At 57.8% G+C, this 14009-nt stretch overlaps 1 protein-coding gene across 3 annotated transcripts; it reads right to left on the bottom strand.

The window, feature by feature from the left end:
* Window positions 1–8795: 8795 nt before the first annotated feature.
* Window positions 8796–12449, bottom strand: SMG9 (SMG9 nonsense mediated mRNA decay factor). 3 transcript variants are annotated; one of them, XM_042893423.1, is made up of 12 exons: window positions 12153–12447; window positions 11730–11801; window positions 11434–11647; window positions 11007–11104; window positions 10796–10908; window positions 10513–10624; window positions 10329–10424; window positions 10172–10277; window positions 9895–10002; window positions 9403–9528; window positions 9121–9265; window positions 8796–8938 (listed from the first exon to the last, which is right to left on the bottom strand). In XM_042893423.1, exons 1-12 carry the CDS (start codon window positions 12387–12389, stop codon window positions 8860–8862), a joined length of 1506 nt encoding a protein of 501 aa, XP_042749357.1. In that variant the 5' UTR covers window positions 12390–12447; the 3' UTR covers window positions 8796–8859. The 3 variants fall into 3 exon arrangements, with proteins under 3 accessions (XP_042749357.1, XP_042749359.1, XP_042749358.1); XM_042893425.1 differs by having other exon boundaries at window positions 9895–10069; window positions 10159–10257; window positions 12153–12444; XM_042893424.1 differs by lacking the exon at window positions 9121–9265 and having other exon boundaries at window positions 12153–12449.
* Window positions 12450–14009: the final 1560 nt, after the last annotated feature.

The following is a 14009-nucleotide window of genomic DNA, read 5'->3' as shown; positions in this document are numbered from 1 at the left end:
TTTACATTAATTGAAAGCAAAGCTAAAGCCAATTTGGTTAATGCAAAATGATTGCAAGGCTAGAGCCAATTTGGCTGAACTAAACTGAATGCAAAGCCAAAGCCAATTAGGTTGATGCAAAATGATTGCAAGGCTAAAGCCAATTTGGTTGAGATAAATTGATTGCACGCGCTGAAATCAGCGCAATTCTCAGAATGGCCACAAAGGGGCGCGAGTCTCAGACTGGCCGGGAAGGAACAAAATCGGCTCCGACGGCCCTCAGGCGTTGGTTACGGGGTTGGGTTAGCCCTGCCTAGGAACAAACAAAGCAAAGCTAACCCAACCCCGTAAGCAAGGCAAAGCTAAAGCCAATTTGGTTTACGTTAATTGGATGTAAAAATAAAGCCAATTTAATTGAGATACTTTGACTGCACACACTGAAATCAGTGCAACTCTCAAAATGGCCACAAAGGGGCACAAGTCTTAAAGCAGCCAGGAAGGAGAACCAATCGCTTCAGCAGGAAGCGTTGATTGGCCTGGGAGCGGAAGGGCCCTCAGGAAGGGTGCGGGTGGGTCGGATCGCTGCGCTGAGGTCGATGGAATGAACTGCAATGAGACGCAGTGCCGCATCCCCCACGCTGCCTGCGATGACCTGGGCGGCGGTAGGGGCTTGTGGCAGAGTGACAGGAAGATCATGGAAAGGGAATGGAGCGGGGATTCGGGTAACGGCTCGACCGAACCGAGCTGGCGGTGAGTGTGGGAGGACTGGAAAGACGATGGCGTCGCAGGGGGGAAGTCATCAACTGGAAGCGTCAAAGGCATCTTCACCTGCAATACAGAGACACGCTTTAGAAGGAGGAATGCTGGGACACAAACGATGCCCACTGTCAGCCCACCCCCACAAAACATGGAAGCCAAACACCGCTCCAAGAAATGGCATGAGTGTAAAGTTAGGAGTATTTAACAGGGAAGCTGTAGGATTAGGGTTAGTATTACACAGAAGGTTACAGATGGGTTCAGTGCCCAATTGAAAGCACTATGGAAGGTGCAGGGTTAATTTGCACAGTTAGCTATACAGTCATGGCTGCAATTAACACTACATTTGGGGTTCAGAGCGTAGGGTTGGGGAGAAGGTATTAAGGTTAGGTTTATTAGGATTGTGCTCAGAGTGACCATTAGGGAAGGCCAAGGCAAAGGAAAGAGCAAAAGGCAAGGAGAACAGCTGAGGGAATGCCAAAACAGAGGGCAAAGGCATAGATGACACCCAAGGGAAGGCAACGTCAAAGGCAAAGGGAAGGCAAAGGCAGGGAGAGCACTGAAGAGAAAGCCTCGTCACAGGCCAGGCCTGAGGAGAAGGCTGCAGAGAACGCCAAAACAGAGACAAAAAACAGATGAGGGAAGGCCAAAATGGAGGGCAAGGTCCATGAGAACGCTGCATGGAAGGCCAACGCAGAAGGCCAAGGGCAATGGCCGAAGAGAACATGCAAGGGAACGCCAAAACCAAAGGCCAAAGAGAACGCGGCACAGAAGGCCAAAACTGAAGGTCAAAGAGAACGCCGTAAGGGATGCCAAAACAAGAGGCCAAAGGGAATGCGGCAAAGAAGGCCGGGAGCAATGGCCAAAGAGAACATGGAAGGGAACGCCAAAACCGAAGCCAAAGACAACGCCGCAGGGAACGCCAGAACGGGAGGCCAAAGAGAATGGGGCAAAGAAGGCCGAGGGCAATGGCCAAAGAGAACGCAGCCAGGAACGCCAAAACTGAAGGCCAAAGAGAACGTTGTAGCAAATGGCAGAACGGGAGGCAAAGGGAAGGTGTCGAAGAAGGCCAAGGACAAAGGCCAAGAGAATGCAGCACAGATGGCCAGAACCGAAGGCCAAAGAGAATGCAGAGAAGGTGGCCAAGGGCAAATGGCCAAGAGAATGCCACAGGGATCGCCAAAACAGCAGGGCAAGAGAACGCAGCGGGGAAAGCCAAGGGCAAGGAGGACACTGCAGGGAAAGGCTGGAGGCAAGGAGAACACAGAAAGAAAAGGACAGGCAGCATCCAGGACACCAAGAAGTGCAATTAAGAGTTCAGGGAGCACCGTGCTGTGCCGTGCTATGGGGTGGGTAAACACTGGTGGGTGAGCATTGCCCTTACCTGCTGGGCAGACAATTACCAGCCAGCAAAGCGGGGTTCCGGGCATTTCAGGAAATGCAGATTCCAGTTCCTTCTGCTGCCCTGAAGAGCCGCGCATCTCCATGCTGACCTTACAGCGCTCAGGAGCACCGCAGCTCCGCTGCCACCTGTGGGACACAACGCAGTAATGAAGGTGCTGCACCCTGAGCACATTGCTGTAATGATGACGCAAGGGTTGTAATTAATTATAATAATTAACGTTAGGGATATAATTCATGCTACTGATATTGACAATTACAATTAAGGTTATTTGACAGAAAATATGGGGCATTATTTTTATGGCAGCACTTAGGGTAAGAGACATTTTTAACACTGGGTGAAGGGTTTGGTCTACAGGTACACTGCAGGTGAACACAATTATCGTTAGAACTCCCATTCAGCTGTGGATTCAGGTCAAGGTTAACATTAACGCTGCCTCCCAGCTGATCCCAGAGTGCCGAAGGCAAAGGCAAGCAGAACTCCCATGGAAAGCCAAGGTAAATGCAAAGCAAACAGCCAAGCTAAGGCAAGGGCAAGAGCAAAGAGAGCACCCAGTGGAAAGCCAAGGTGAGGGCAAGGAGAACACAACAGGAAAGGTCAAAATATACAGCCAAAGAGAACACAGCAGGAAAGGCCAAGGGCAAAGGCCAAGAGAACACAGCACAAAATGCCAAAACAAAAGGACAAGGGAACACGACATGGAATGCCCAGGAAAGGGCTAAGAGAACATGGCAGGAAGTGCCAAAATAGGAGGCCAAAGAGAATGCAGCAAAGAAGGCCAATGCAGAATGCAGCTGGAACGCTGAGACAGGAGGCCAAAGAGAATGCCGCAGGGAATGCCCAGGCAAGGGGCAAGAGAACGTGGCAGGAAATGCCAGAACAGGAGGCCAAAGAGAATGCTGCCGGGAACGCCAAAATCGAATGCTGAAGAGAACGTGGCTACAGAAAGCCAAGGGCAATGGCCAAGAGAACGTGGCACAGGACACAATAATAGGAAGGCAAGGGAATGCCCAGACAAGGCCAAGGGCCAAGAGAACATGGAAGGAAATGCCAAGGATGATGGCCAAGAGAACATGGCAAGAAACGCCAAAACAGGAGGGCAAGAGAATGCAGCAGGGAACGCCAAAACTGAATGCTGAAGTGAATATGGCAAAGAAAGCCAAGGGCAACGGCCAAGAGAACGCAGCATGGAACACAAAAACTGGAGGACAAGAGGATGTAATAGGGAACAGCAAGGGCAAAAGGAAGGAAAACACTGCAGTGAAAGGCCAGAGACAAGGAGAACACACAAAGAAAAGGACAGGCAGCATCCAGGGCACCAAGAAGTGCAATTGAGAGCTCTGGGAGCACCGTGCTGTGCCATGCTATGCAGTGGGCAAACACTGGTGGGTGAGCATCGTCCTTACCTGCAGGGCAGACAATTACCAGCCAGCAAAGTGGGGTTCCGGGGCATTCCAGGAAATGCAGATTCTGGTTCCTTGCTGTTCCCATGAAGGCCCACACCTCTCCATGCAGTCGTTACAGCATTCAGGAGCGCTGCAGCTCCGCTGCCACCTGTGGGACACAACGCAGTAATGAAGGCACTGCAGATGTAGGGCAGTGTTCCTTTCAGACGTGCGCTGCAGTGCTCCTTTCTCAGAGCAGCATGGCTGCATTCTGCGCACAACGCATCTTACCAGCAGCACTGAGCTGGGAACAACAGACAAGGAGAAGGCTCAGGTACCCAACAACATTTTAGCTTCCATCTTCTCTGGTAACTGCTCATTATACACTGCCCTCACCTTTGGTTTGGTAGGTGGGGACTAAGGAAGCAATGCTGGTCCCACAGACCCCCCCCCATCCCACACTGCGATGGAAGATCAGGTTCTGAAGCACCTGAGGACCTGAACATCCAGGAGTCTTTGTGTCCTGATGAGACGAGTCCCAGAGCCCTGAAGGAATTCACCGCTGCAGTCACCGAGCCACTCTCAATGGTATTTGAGAAGTCAAGGCAGCCAGGTGAAGTCCCTGGTGAGCAGAAAAAAGGCGACAGCACAGCTGTTATTATGGATAGAAAGGATGATCCTGGGAACTGCCAACGTGACAGTGTCACCTCTGTGCTAGGAAAAATCATGGAGCGGATCCTCCTGGAAGTGACCCTAAAGCACACGTTCCAGTGCCTCACCACGTCAAGCTCTGTATGAAAAGCTTCCTCCTAATAACCAACCTAAACCTCCCCTGTCTCAGTTTAAAACCTTTCCCCTTGTCCTGTCACCGTCCACCCTCATAAACAGCTGCTCCCCCCCCACTTATGCGCTTCCTTCAAGTATTGGAAAGCTGTGTTGAGGTCTCTCCAGAGCTTTCTCTTCTCCAAGAGAAACAATCCCAGTTCCCTCAGCCTTTCTTCACAGGAGAGCTGCTCCAGCCCTCTGATCATCTTAGCGGCCCTTCTCTGGACCTGCCCCAAAAGCTCCACACTATTCCTGTGCTGGGGCCCCAGGCCTGGATGCAGCGCTGCAGGTGGGGCCTCACAAGAGCAGAGTAGAGGGGGACGATCACCTCCATGCCCCTGCTGGCTGCTCCTCTTTTAATGCAGCCCAGAACCACCAAAACGTGCTGGGGATGAAAGGACTGAGCGCAGTCCTGCCCCATAAGGCCTGGGGGCACTGGTGTCAGCTGGAGCCAGCAGTGGGCCCTTCCAGCCCAGAAAGCCAACCGTGTCCTGGGCTGCATCCATCTGTGGTCAGCAGGTGAAGGGAGGCGATCCCTGCCCCTCTGCTCTGCACTGCTGAGGCCTCACCTGCAGTGCTGCGTCCCGATGTGGAGTCCTCAGTGCAGGGAGACATGGAGCTGTGGGAGCGCATCCAGAGCACAGCCACAAACATGAGCTAAAGGACGGAACACCTCTCCTGCAAGAAGGGAGAGCTGGGCTGCTCAGCTTGGAGAAGTGAAGGCTCCAAGATGACCTGGTAACAGCCTTTCAATACCTAAAGGACAGAACAAGGGAAAAATAGAGGTTAGATATAAGGAAAATGTCTTCCACAGTGAGGCAGTGGAACAGGTTGCCAGAGATGTGGTGGATGTGCTGCCCCTTTCAAGGTGAGGCTGGGTCAGGCTCTGAGCAGCCCGATCCAGCTGGGTGATCACTGTGGGGGAGCTGGACCGCATCGCAAACCGACCTGCATACAAACAGTGCACCAACACAGGGCTAATGGTGTTCATTACCTGCTGCACTGATCTCAACCACTGACTGGAGGAGCCCAGGCAATCCTTGAACCCCATCGGGTTGCAAAATGAAGTCAGAAAAGATACAGAACATAATTTAACACATGATAATGATGCACAGAATGCTCTTAAAAAACTCTGCATGGATGCAGTTCACAGACAGCACTGTGAATTATGGCCATAAAGTGGGATGATGTGGGAGCAGATGAACCACATTTGGGGCCCCAGACTGGCAGTTATGAGATGAGAACCACTGAAAAAGAAACAACCCACATAGCAAATACAGCTGCTCTGACCCAGCTTGAGATCCCCCAGAAAGGCAGAGCTCACAGCTCTGAAATAAAGCAGGAATCACTCACCCCATCCTAAGGCTCACCCCACACCCCAGAGGAAGCAGTCTCCAGGTTCAGGTGCTGCCCTTACAGCTACCAGCCCTTACGTGAGAACAGGAACCCCCAGAAGGGGAGGTCACAGCCCTGAAATACAAATGGAAGCACTTACCCCATTCCCAGGACCAACGCTCACCACACTCTGAAGGATGCAGCTTCCAGGTGCAGACGGCTGCCAGCCTGCCAAGCAGTCAGGATCCCACAGAAAGGAAGAGAGCACAGCCCTGCAACAGACAAAAACTTGCCCATCCCCAGGAGCAGGGCTCACCCCATCCCAAGGCAGCACTCCCCAGGTTTGGATGCTGCCCCTGCGCTTCCCAGCCCTTAAATGGGGCCAGGAAGGGGTGGAGCCTGGCTCAGCCCCGCCCACAGCCAAACTGCCCCCAGCTGTGCTGCAGGGCCGCACCTGAGGCAAGGACCGAGTCAGCTGTGGGAGCGCAGGTGAAGGCAATTCGGTAACGAAGGGGTGGAGCCTGGCTCACCTCTCCTGGACCCCATTTAAGGGCTGGCTGCCGCTGGGGAAGGATCTCTGCTGAGTTGCTGTGATTCTTGTTGTCAGTGCTCCGCCTCAGAACATCGTGTGAAGTGAGTTAAAGAGTTCCTGTTCTGGTCCTTGGGTGCCTTTCTGGGCTCTCGGATAGGAGGAGAAGAGCAGCGTTCCTGGAGGACCTGGAGTGTAGAGGAGGGAAGGCGGAGCTCCTGGCTGCACCGAAGTGGACAGAAAGGTGCGTGCTTCTGTTGTGTAAGAATTCCTTTTGATGCATTCTTCTTGTTTGGTTTGGTTGGATTTAGTATGTGATTTTCTCCCATAATGGTAACATTTTCTTGCAAGAATGCCGGTTTTCTCTCCAAACTCCGTGGGGCTCAGTCAGGCTCTGTGCAGCTCTGTTGCGCTTTATGGGGCTCTGTTGGTCTTTGTAAGGGTCTTGGGGTCTTTGTGGGTCTCTCTGGGGCTGTACAGCACTATGTATGGTTCCTTAGGACTCTGTGGGGCTTTTAGGGGTTCTGTGGGGCTCCGTAGGGTTACACCACAGAGACTTTCAAAGATCTACAGGGCGCTACAGAATCCTACAGAAGCTAACGATGCTCCTAATAGCTCACAGAGCCCTGCAGAACCCCAGAAAGGTGCACGGAACCCCGCAGTGCCCTCTAAAGCCCTTCAGAGCCCCCATCAAACACTGCGAAGCCCGAGTTTCAAACAGCTCTGAAAATGTGAGTATTGTGGGGGCTTATTGGTTTTGGGGATCCCACTCTTTTGATCAGTGATTAATTAGTGGCTAATTAGTTGTTCATTAGTGATGCATATTGCCTCCCTCATATAATAATCTCAATTTTCTAATTTGGGTGGAAATAAACCCCCTTTTTATTGTTTAATGTTGTCCGCCGCTCTTTCTAATTAATTAAGGGTGTAATTAATGTTTTTAGTGGCTTATAAGCTGCTCGCTACTGATGCTTAGTGCCCCCACACGCTCATAAAATAACCCCAATTTGGTCTTTTTTGTGGGAAAATAAACCCACGGAGCGGCTCTCCGCACTCCCCCCTTCCCTCGCTGTGCATGCAGTACCGAAATTTTCCACCATGCGGCAGCAGTGAGCGACAGTGTGCTACTGCGCGTGCGCGGAGTCGGGGGCGGGCAGCAGTCGGTCACGTGTTGTGTTGTGCCGGGTGCCGGCACGGGCGCTTTGGCCACTGGGAGAAAAGCAAACCGTTTCAAGGGCAGATTCCGATAAAATCTCGGAAAATAGACAAGGAAAATTCTGGAATCGAAGGGGGAAAATTTCTCTGAGCCGAACTTCCAGGAATTGTCAGCTCGCTTGTAGCCGAATGTTACGTAGGAATGGGTGTTAGTTTCATGGCTTTTGCGCATGCGCCCTACAGCCTGGAGGACTAAAGGCAATCAAGTTTGGCTGCACAGAGCGGTCGGAATATAGTTCCGCGTGTCTGTGCGCATGCGCAGTGCTATCTGCACTAGTGAATTGTCTCCACTGTGCGGCAGTAGTGAGCAACGCAGACGGTCACGTGCTACGCTAAGCCAATTAGGTGCGAGTATTCTGGCGCATGCGTGCTATCTCTTGGAGGACTAATCAACCACAAAGACTGGCGGATCAGTTGCGCAGAGCGGTCAGAACTTTGAGAAGCCGTTTTCGCTTTTGTGCGCATGCGCTGTGCTGCCCCCTCAGCACCAAGCAGCTGCAGTTCCACAGATGGATCACCAGGTGGCAGCAGAGACCGTGGAATGAACCCCGATGGCCTCGAGGCGGATCGGTGGCTCGGCGGCTTTCCGTTCGTTCTTTTTGATGCCAGGTGGAAAAACTCCAAGTTAGAAGAAAAGGGGTTAAAAAAAAAAAAAGGGGCTCTATTTACATGTGAAAAAAATTAATTCTGCTGCATCAAAAGAATCGATGCGATGCAGAGCTATGCAGGGTGCACTGAGAGCCTCTCGAGTGGGTGCACACGCTGCTGTCTGCTGCTGCCCCTCTCCGTTAACTTCAGGATTTGGATTACTCGTAGCATTACTGTTATGGTGACTTATGTAGATCCGTGTGGATTATGGTGGCTTATCTGGATTACTTTCAGTGGATTTGGTGGTTGAAGGTATGACCATTTTTACAGGACCTGCAACGCAGAGCATAAACGGCACAGCGACGCTCTGTCGTGCTCTGAAGGGCTGTGTGGGTCCTGTGTCCCCCCCCAGGGGCGGCGCGCTCCCTGTTCTCCTCTGATCCCCACCGTCCCCCAGAGCTGCCCCTCCTGCAGTTCCGCCCTTTGGTCACGCAGCCTCACAGCTCGGCTCTTCCTCTTTGGATTCCAGGGGCCGTATTTAATTTGCGAGAGGAAAAAGCCGCCGATAATTCGCAACATCCTCTCGTTATCTCAGAGCGCCCTGCTATGAAGCAGCGGTGCAGCGGGAAGCCACGGGTGCTACGGGACTCCATCAGACACTGCAAGGTTGCTGTAGGACTCCATAGGATGCAACAGAGAGCCTGCAGGACTCTGTGGGGCACGCAGGGGCACCCAGGAGCCTCCCCACGATCCCCCAGCGACCCCACAGTAGCCAGACTGAGGGTCCAGTGAGTTTTATTTGCTTGCAGGGCCCCATTTTTGGGGTGACTCCCGGCGTTTGGGGCTCAGCCCAGCAGCCGGCTGTACTCGGCCAACGCTGAGGACTTCTTCACCCCGTCCCAGATGCGGGCAGCGTAGTGAAACCTGCGGGAGCAGCGCAGCCCAGTGGCCTCCCAGTTACACTCTGCTCTGGTCCTGTTCATCCCAGTGTGCAACCAGGAGTCTCCCTGTATGCCTCGGTGCCTCCAGTTCCCTCCCAGCCCCTCTCAGCTCCACCAACCCCTCCCAACCCCTTCCCTTCCTCCCAACTCCCCCCCAGTTCTCACCAGTTACGCTCAGTCAGGAGGGTGTGGGAGAGCTGAGCCCGAGCAGCTGCCAGCACCCGACCCCGCAGCCGGGCCAGAAGGGTCCCAAAAGTGCCGTGGCCTCGGTATGGGGGGAGCAGGGGGAAGAGGGGACCCCCCCCAGGAGCTGCAATCCATACACATGGGGTCAGCCACGCACGTGGACTCCCCTCCCTGCACCCCGAGCCCCCTCAGCACTGAGAAAGGGGAAGCCCCCAACCCACTGCCCACAGGGAGGAACTGGGAGGGGAGAAGGGGGCTGACCGGTCCGAGGAGGAGCGTCCTCAGCTTCAGCCTCCATGGGGGGCAGCAGGAAAAGATTCACCTCGGTGGGGAGGAAACCTTCCGGGAGCCCAGGGAACAGCCCGCAATCCAGCATGGAGAGAGAGCCTGTGTGGGGAGGGGGGCACAGAGGGGTGAGGGAAGTGTGGGAAGGGGGGATGGAACCGAATGCAGGGGAAAATGTGAGAGGATGCGGCTGTGAGGGGCAGCCATGGGGGGGGGGGGGCCGGGGGGGGGAGGGAAGGGAAGGGAAGCCCTTCTGGGTGTTGGTGTGCAGGATGTGCGCCTAATGGCAGCTGGGATGGAAGCGCAGCGCTGCCATGGGTCCTGGCTGTTTGTGGACCCAACCCAAGTTGCAGCTGAAGATCTCGGCTCTCTGGGAGGGTCCAGGTGTGCAGGGGGGGTCCTGGGTGTTTCGGTGCTGCCCCCCAGTGATGGGGGGGGGGGTCTCCCAGGTGGCTGTGAGCCCCTTACCCTTGTACTTGAGGTGGGAATGGGCCATCAGGCGGTCCAGGATCCCATGCATCTGCTGCAGGCGGCGGGGGCAAAAGGCTTCAGGGCGAGCGCGGTTCTGTATGAACACTGTTTGGGGGGGGGGGGGGGGGACACAGCGCGGGGGGCTTGGGGGCAGGGGGGGGCAGTGGGGGCTCTGAGGGGCACTGTGAGGCACTGGGGGAAAATGGGGGGCTCTGAGGGTCTTGGAAGAAGCACATGGGGCCATGGGGTGGGATGTGGGGCAGCCGCCCCGTACCTGTAGAGACCGAGGTCAGTGAACCAATCCTGCACCAGCAGCACCACGTGGCAGACGGTGAAGAGGAAGGCAGCGATCTGTAACGACTGGACGCCCCCCCGTACAGCTGTGACGTCATCGCGACGTCATCGCGACATCATCGCGACGTCACACTCACCTGCATCTCCACGTAGGTGTGGGGCAGGCTGTACTCGGGGGGCAGCTTGCGGTCATTGTTGATGAGGTGATCAAGGATGGAAGGGCTGAGGATGGGCTGCGGGGGGCGGACAGTGGGTCAGGGGGTCCCGGGGGGGGCTTGGAGGCTCTTTTTGGGTCGTTTTCCCCCCCCTTCACCCCCAAACCTGGGTGTCGAGGAAGACGACGCGTTCCTGGGTGATGAAGAAGTCGATGCCGCAGGTCTGGCTGCCCCCCCGCTCCTTCAGCTCAGGGCTCTGAGGGCGGAAGACGAAAGCCCTGGGGGGGCACAAGGATGGGAGCCTGCCCACAGCTGCCCCACAGGGAGCCCCACAGATCCCTCAAGAGCCCTGCAGGTGCTCAGCTTGCCCGCCTGCTGTCCCCAGTCCATCCCAGTGCCTCCCAGTCCGCCCCCATTGCCTCCCAGTCCATCCCAGTCGCCCCCGGTACCGCGGGTCCTCCTCAGGCTGGTTGGCTGCCAGCAGGGACATGAGGGTGGATTTCCCGGTGCCTTGCAGCCCCAGCACCCCCACCACCAAGACGTCGGTCTGGTCCAGCAGGAACTGTTCAGGACGGGCACAGAGGCTCAGTGGGTCCCTGTGGGGTCCTGGGGGGTCCGGGGAGGGGGGAAGGGGGCAAAGGGGGCTGCGCTGTGCCGCACCTCGATGGCGCTGTCGCACCAGTTCATCTGCTCGTCCACCAGTTTGATGCTGCTCTTCATCTTCTCAGGAGCCGCCAGCCGCGCCTGACCCGCAACCGCTGGGGAAGCAGCAGAGTTTGGAGGGGTCCAACCGCCCAGAAAACCCAAGCCCTCCCTGGAAGACTTCACCGCTGTGCGCCTGTAGGGTAAGGAGCAGGGCTTGGCCCCGCCCCCATGTCTTAGCCCCGCCCCCACATATGAGCCCCGCCCCCTGCCATAAGCCACGCCCCAGCCATACTGAAATCAGGGTTGGCCCCACCGCTTCCCTGACCCCCACAGCCCCCAAGCCGTCCCCCATTAGCCCCGCCCCCACCCCAAAACCCCGCCCAGTGCCATTCGCCTTCGATACCAGAAGCCCCGCCCCCTCCCTTTAGCCCCGCCCACTCACGGTCCATGGCCCCAGGGGGGGGCAGCCCCCTGCCGTGCAGTTGATAGACAGGCTGGGTGGGCCGGGGTCCCTCCCTCTCCCGGGGGGGGGCGATCGCAGCCCCCTCCCCAGCTCCGACGCCGGCCCTCCCCTCCTCCCCCCGCGCCTTCATCAGCACGATGGGCGGGGCGGGGCCGGGAGGGGGCGGGGCGGGACCTGCCGCGGCCTTTACCTGCTGAGCGAGATGGGCGGGGCCGTCAGTTGGCCACGCCCGTCAGAGGCCACGCCCCCTTCCCGTAGCCCCGCCCCTCGCTCACCCGCTCGGCCGGCGGCTTTGCCAGGATGATGGGTGTCTTCGGCAGCAGCGCGCCAGGCTCCTCCGTGGGCTCCTGGGGGCGGGGTTTTCGCTGGCCACACCCCCTTCTCACGTCAATCACCCTTTGACTCCCGCCCCAACCCCCACAGAGACCACCTCCATCACATGTCAATTATTCTTTAACCACGCCCTCTCTCCAAGCCACGCCCAATCACGCACCGCCCCTCCCCCACTGCATGCGTCAATCACTCCTTAACCCCGCCCCACTCCAAGCCACGCCCAATCACGTACAGGCCCTTCTGCACTCCACGTGTCAGTCACTCTTTAAGCCCGCCCTCCCTCCAAGCCACGTCCAATCTCGTGTCAGCAGCTCCTGCACCCCTCGCACACCCCGCCCCGCCCCCCCGGGCCGTTCCCCTCCTACCCTCCGGTCCCCGCTCCCGTCGCCTTCTTTCTCCCTCGGCCACCGCCGCCGCACGCCCGGAGCCGGGCTCTGCCCGGAATCTGACATCGCTGCAGCCCCGCTGTGTCCCTCCGCGTCTTCCTGCGTCCTCCTTTTTCCTTCTCCTTCCCCTTGCGGCCTACTGCGGCCTACCGAAGCCTCCAGCCCTTCCTCGAACTCGGCCGGTTGCCGCAGCAACCGAGGAGCTTCAGAGCGCATGAGCGGGGGGCAGGTTTACGCATGCGCGCTCGATTAGGGCGGAGTTACGCATGTGCGATGGGGGATGTGGGCGGTTCCGCGCATGCGCGGCGACAGCGGAGGGGTGGGATTTAAAGGGACCGCCGCCATGGAGCTGGGCGGGGGGATGGAGTTGGGAGCAGAGGTGGAGGTGCAGGAAGGGCCCCCCGAGGAGCCGCCGGTCACATTGGTGAGACAGGGAGGGCGTCGTGGGGCGGGGGTGCTGGGGAGGGGGTGGGGAACGGGGAAATCAGGGCCTTGGGGACCCGTTGGGATGAGCGGGAGCGGTTTGGGGGCTGGCGGAAGGGTCTTTGGGGACCCACGGAGATGCGTGTGGTGTGGGAGGGGTGCCAGGGGTGGTCTGGGGCTGTTCATGGGGATGGGGGGGGGGGGGCATTTAGGGGCCCCCGGGGGCCCTTGGGCCCCCCCCGGGGGGGTCCGGCGGGCCCCGGGGGGAGCGGGGGGTTTCCTGCCCCGTTTTATGCATCCCCACCCCCCATCTCTCCCCCCTCGTACAGGAGAACGCCCAGAACTGCCTCAGCCTCGAGGGCCTCCCAGATTCCAGCACCGATGATGACGATGATGCCGTGGGGGGGCTGCCCCCTCCCCCCATTCACCTTTCGTGTCCCCCTCTGCCTCCCCCGGCTCTCCTCATCCCTCCCCCCACCCCCAGACCCCGCTGCACGCTGTGTGGAAAACATTTCAGCCGCCCGGGCCGGTTAGCACGGCACAATGCCTGGCATGCCCGGCATCGCCGGCATCACCCCCAGCCCCCCCCCGCACCCCTCCCAGCATCCTCAGCACCTCCAGGATCCCCAGCATCCTCCCCAGCACCCCCACAACCCCCCCCCAGCATGCCCAGCACACCCCCCTCCCCCAGCATTCCCACTCCCCCTCCCACCCTCACCCCCTCCCCCAGCACCCCCAGCCTCAGGCAGATGCGGCACTGGGACTGCAGGTGGGTGAGGAGCACGAAGCCAGGCCGCTGTACCCATCGATGGAGGAGGTCAGCGTGGAGCTGGAGGACCTACAGGCGGCGGTGGAGGACCTACAGGCAGTGGAGGACCTGCAGCCGGTGGTGGAAGACCTTCAGCCAGTTGTTAGTCTGAGGTTGGTGGTGAACCTACAGCCCGTGGAGGACCTACAGACCGCAGTGGAGGACTTACAGCCAGCAGTAGAGGATCTACAGCCAGCAATGGAAGACTTACAGCCAGCAGTGGAGGACTTACAGCCAATGGTGGAGGACTTACAGACGGCGGTGGTGGAGGATGTACAGCCAACAGTGAACCTGCAGCCAGTGGTCGCCCTGCAGCCAGTTGTGAACCTGCAGCCAATGGAGGACCTGCAGTCAGCAGTGATGGAGGACCTGCAGCCGGTGGTGAACCTGCAGCCCGTGGAGGATCTACAGGCAGCAGTGGAGGACCTACAGCCCATGGTGGAGGACCTGCAGCCCATGGTGGAGGTTTGTTACCCCCCAGACACCGATTTGCTCCCTGACGCCGTGCTGGACCTGGACTGCAGCTCAGCTCTCGGCAGCAGCAACCTGGAGGCTGAGCTGGGCTGTCACCCGCTGTCCCCCCCCCCGTCCTCAGGGCCGGGACC

Source organism: Lagopus leucura, unplaced genomic scaffold (assembly GCF_019238085.1).
Source record: "Lagopus leucura isolate 7727_CA_CO unplaced genomic scaffold, USGS_WTPT01 34990-0_obj-0_obj, whole genome shotgun sequence".
Taxonomy (NCBI): domain Eukaryota; kingdom Metazoa; phylum Chordata; class Aves; order Galliformes; family Phasianidae; genus Lagopus; species Lagopus leucura.
The sequence above is the reverse complement of the archived record's forward strand: the minus strand, read 5'-3'. Positions and strand labels throughout refer to the sequence as shown.

Excerpts from the sequence above, each read along its gene's own strand:
- SMG9 (XM_042893425.1), bottom strand. The coding sequence starts at position 12,389 with ATGCGCTCTGAAGCTCCTCGGTTGCTGCGGCAACCGGCCGAGTTCGAG. Across the intron at positions 11,648-11,729 it reads CAAAGCCGCCGGCCGAGCGG|CAGGTAAAGGCCGCGGCAGG; the intron begins GTGAGCGAGGGG and ends CATCTCGCTCAG. Across the intron at positions 10,909-11,006 it reads GGTGCGACAGCGCCATCGAG|TTCCTGCTGGACCAGACCGA; the intron begins GTGCGGCACAGC and ends CGTCCTGAACAG.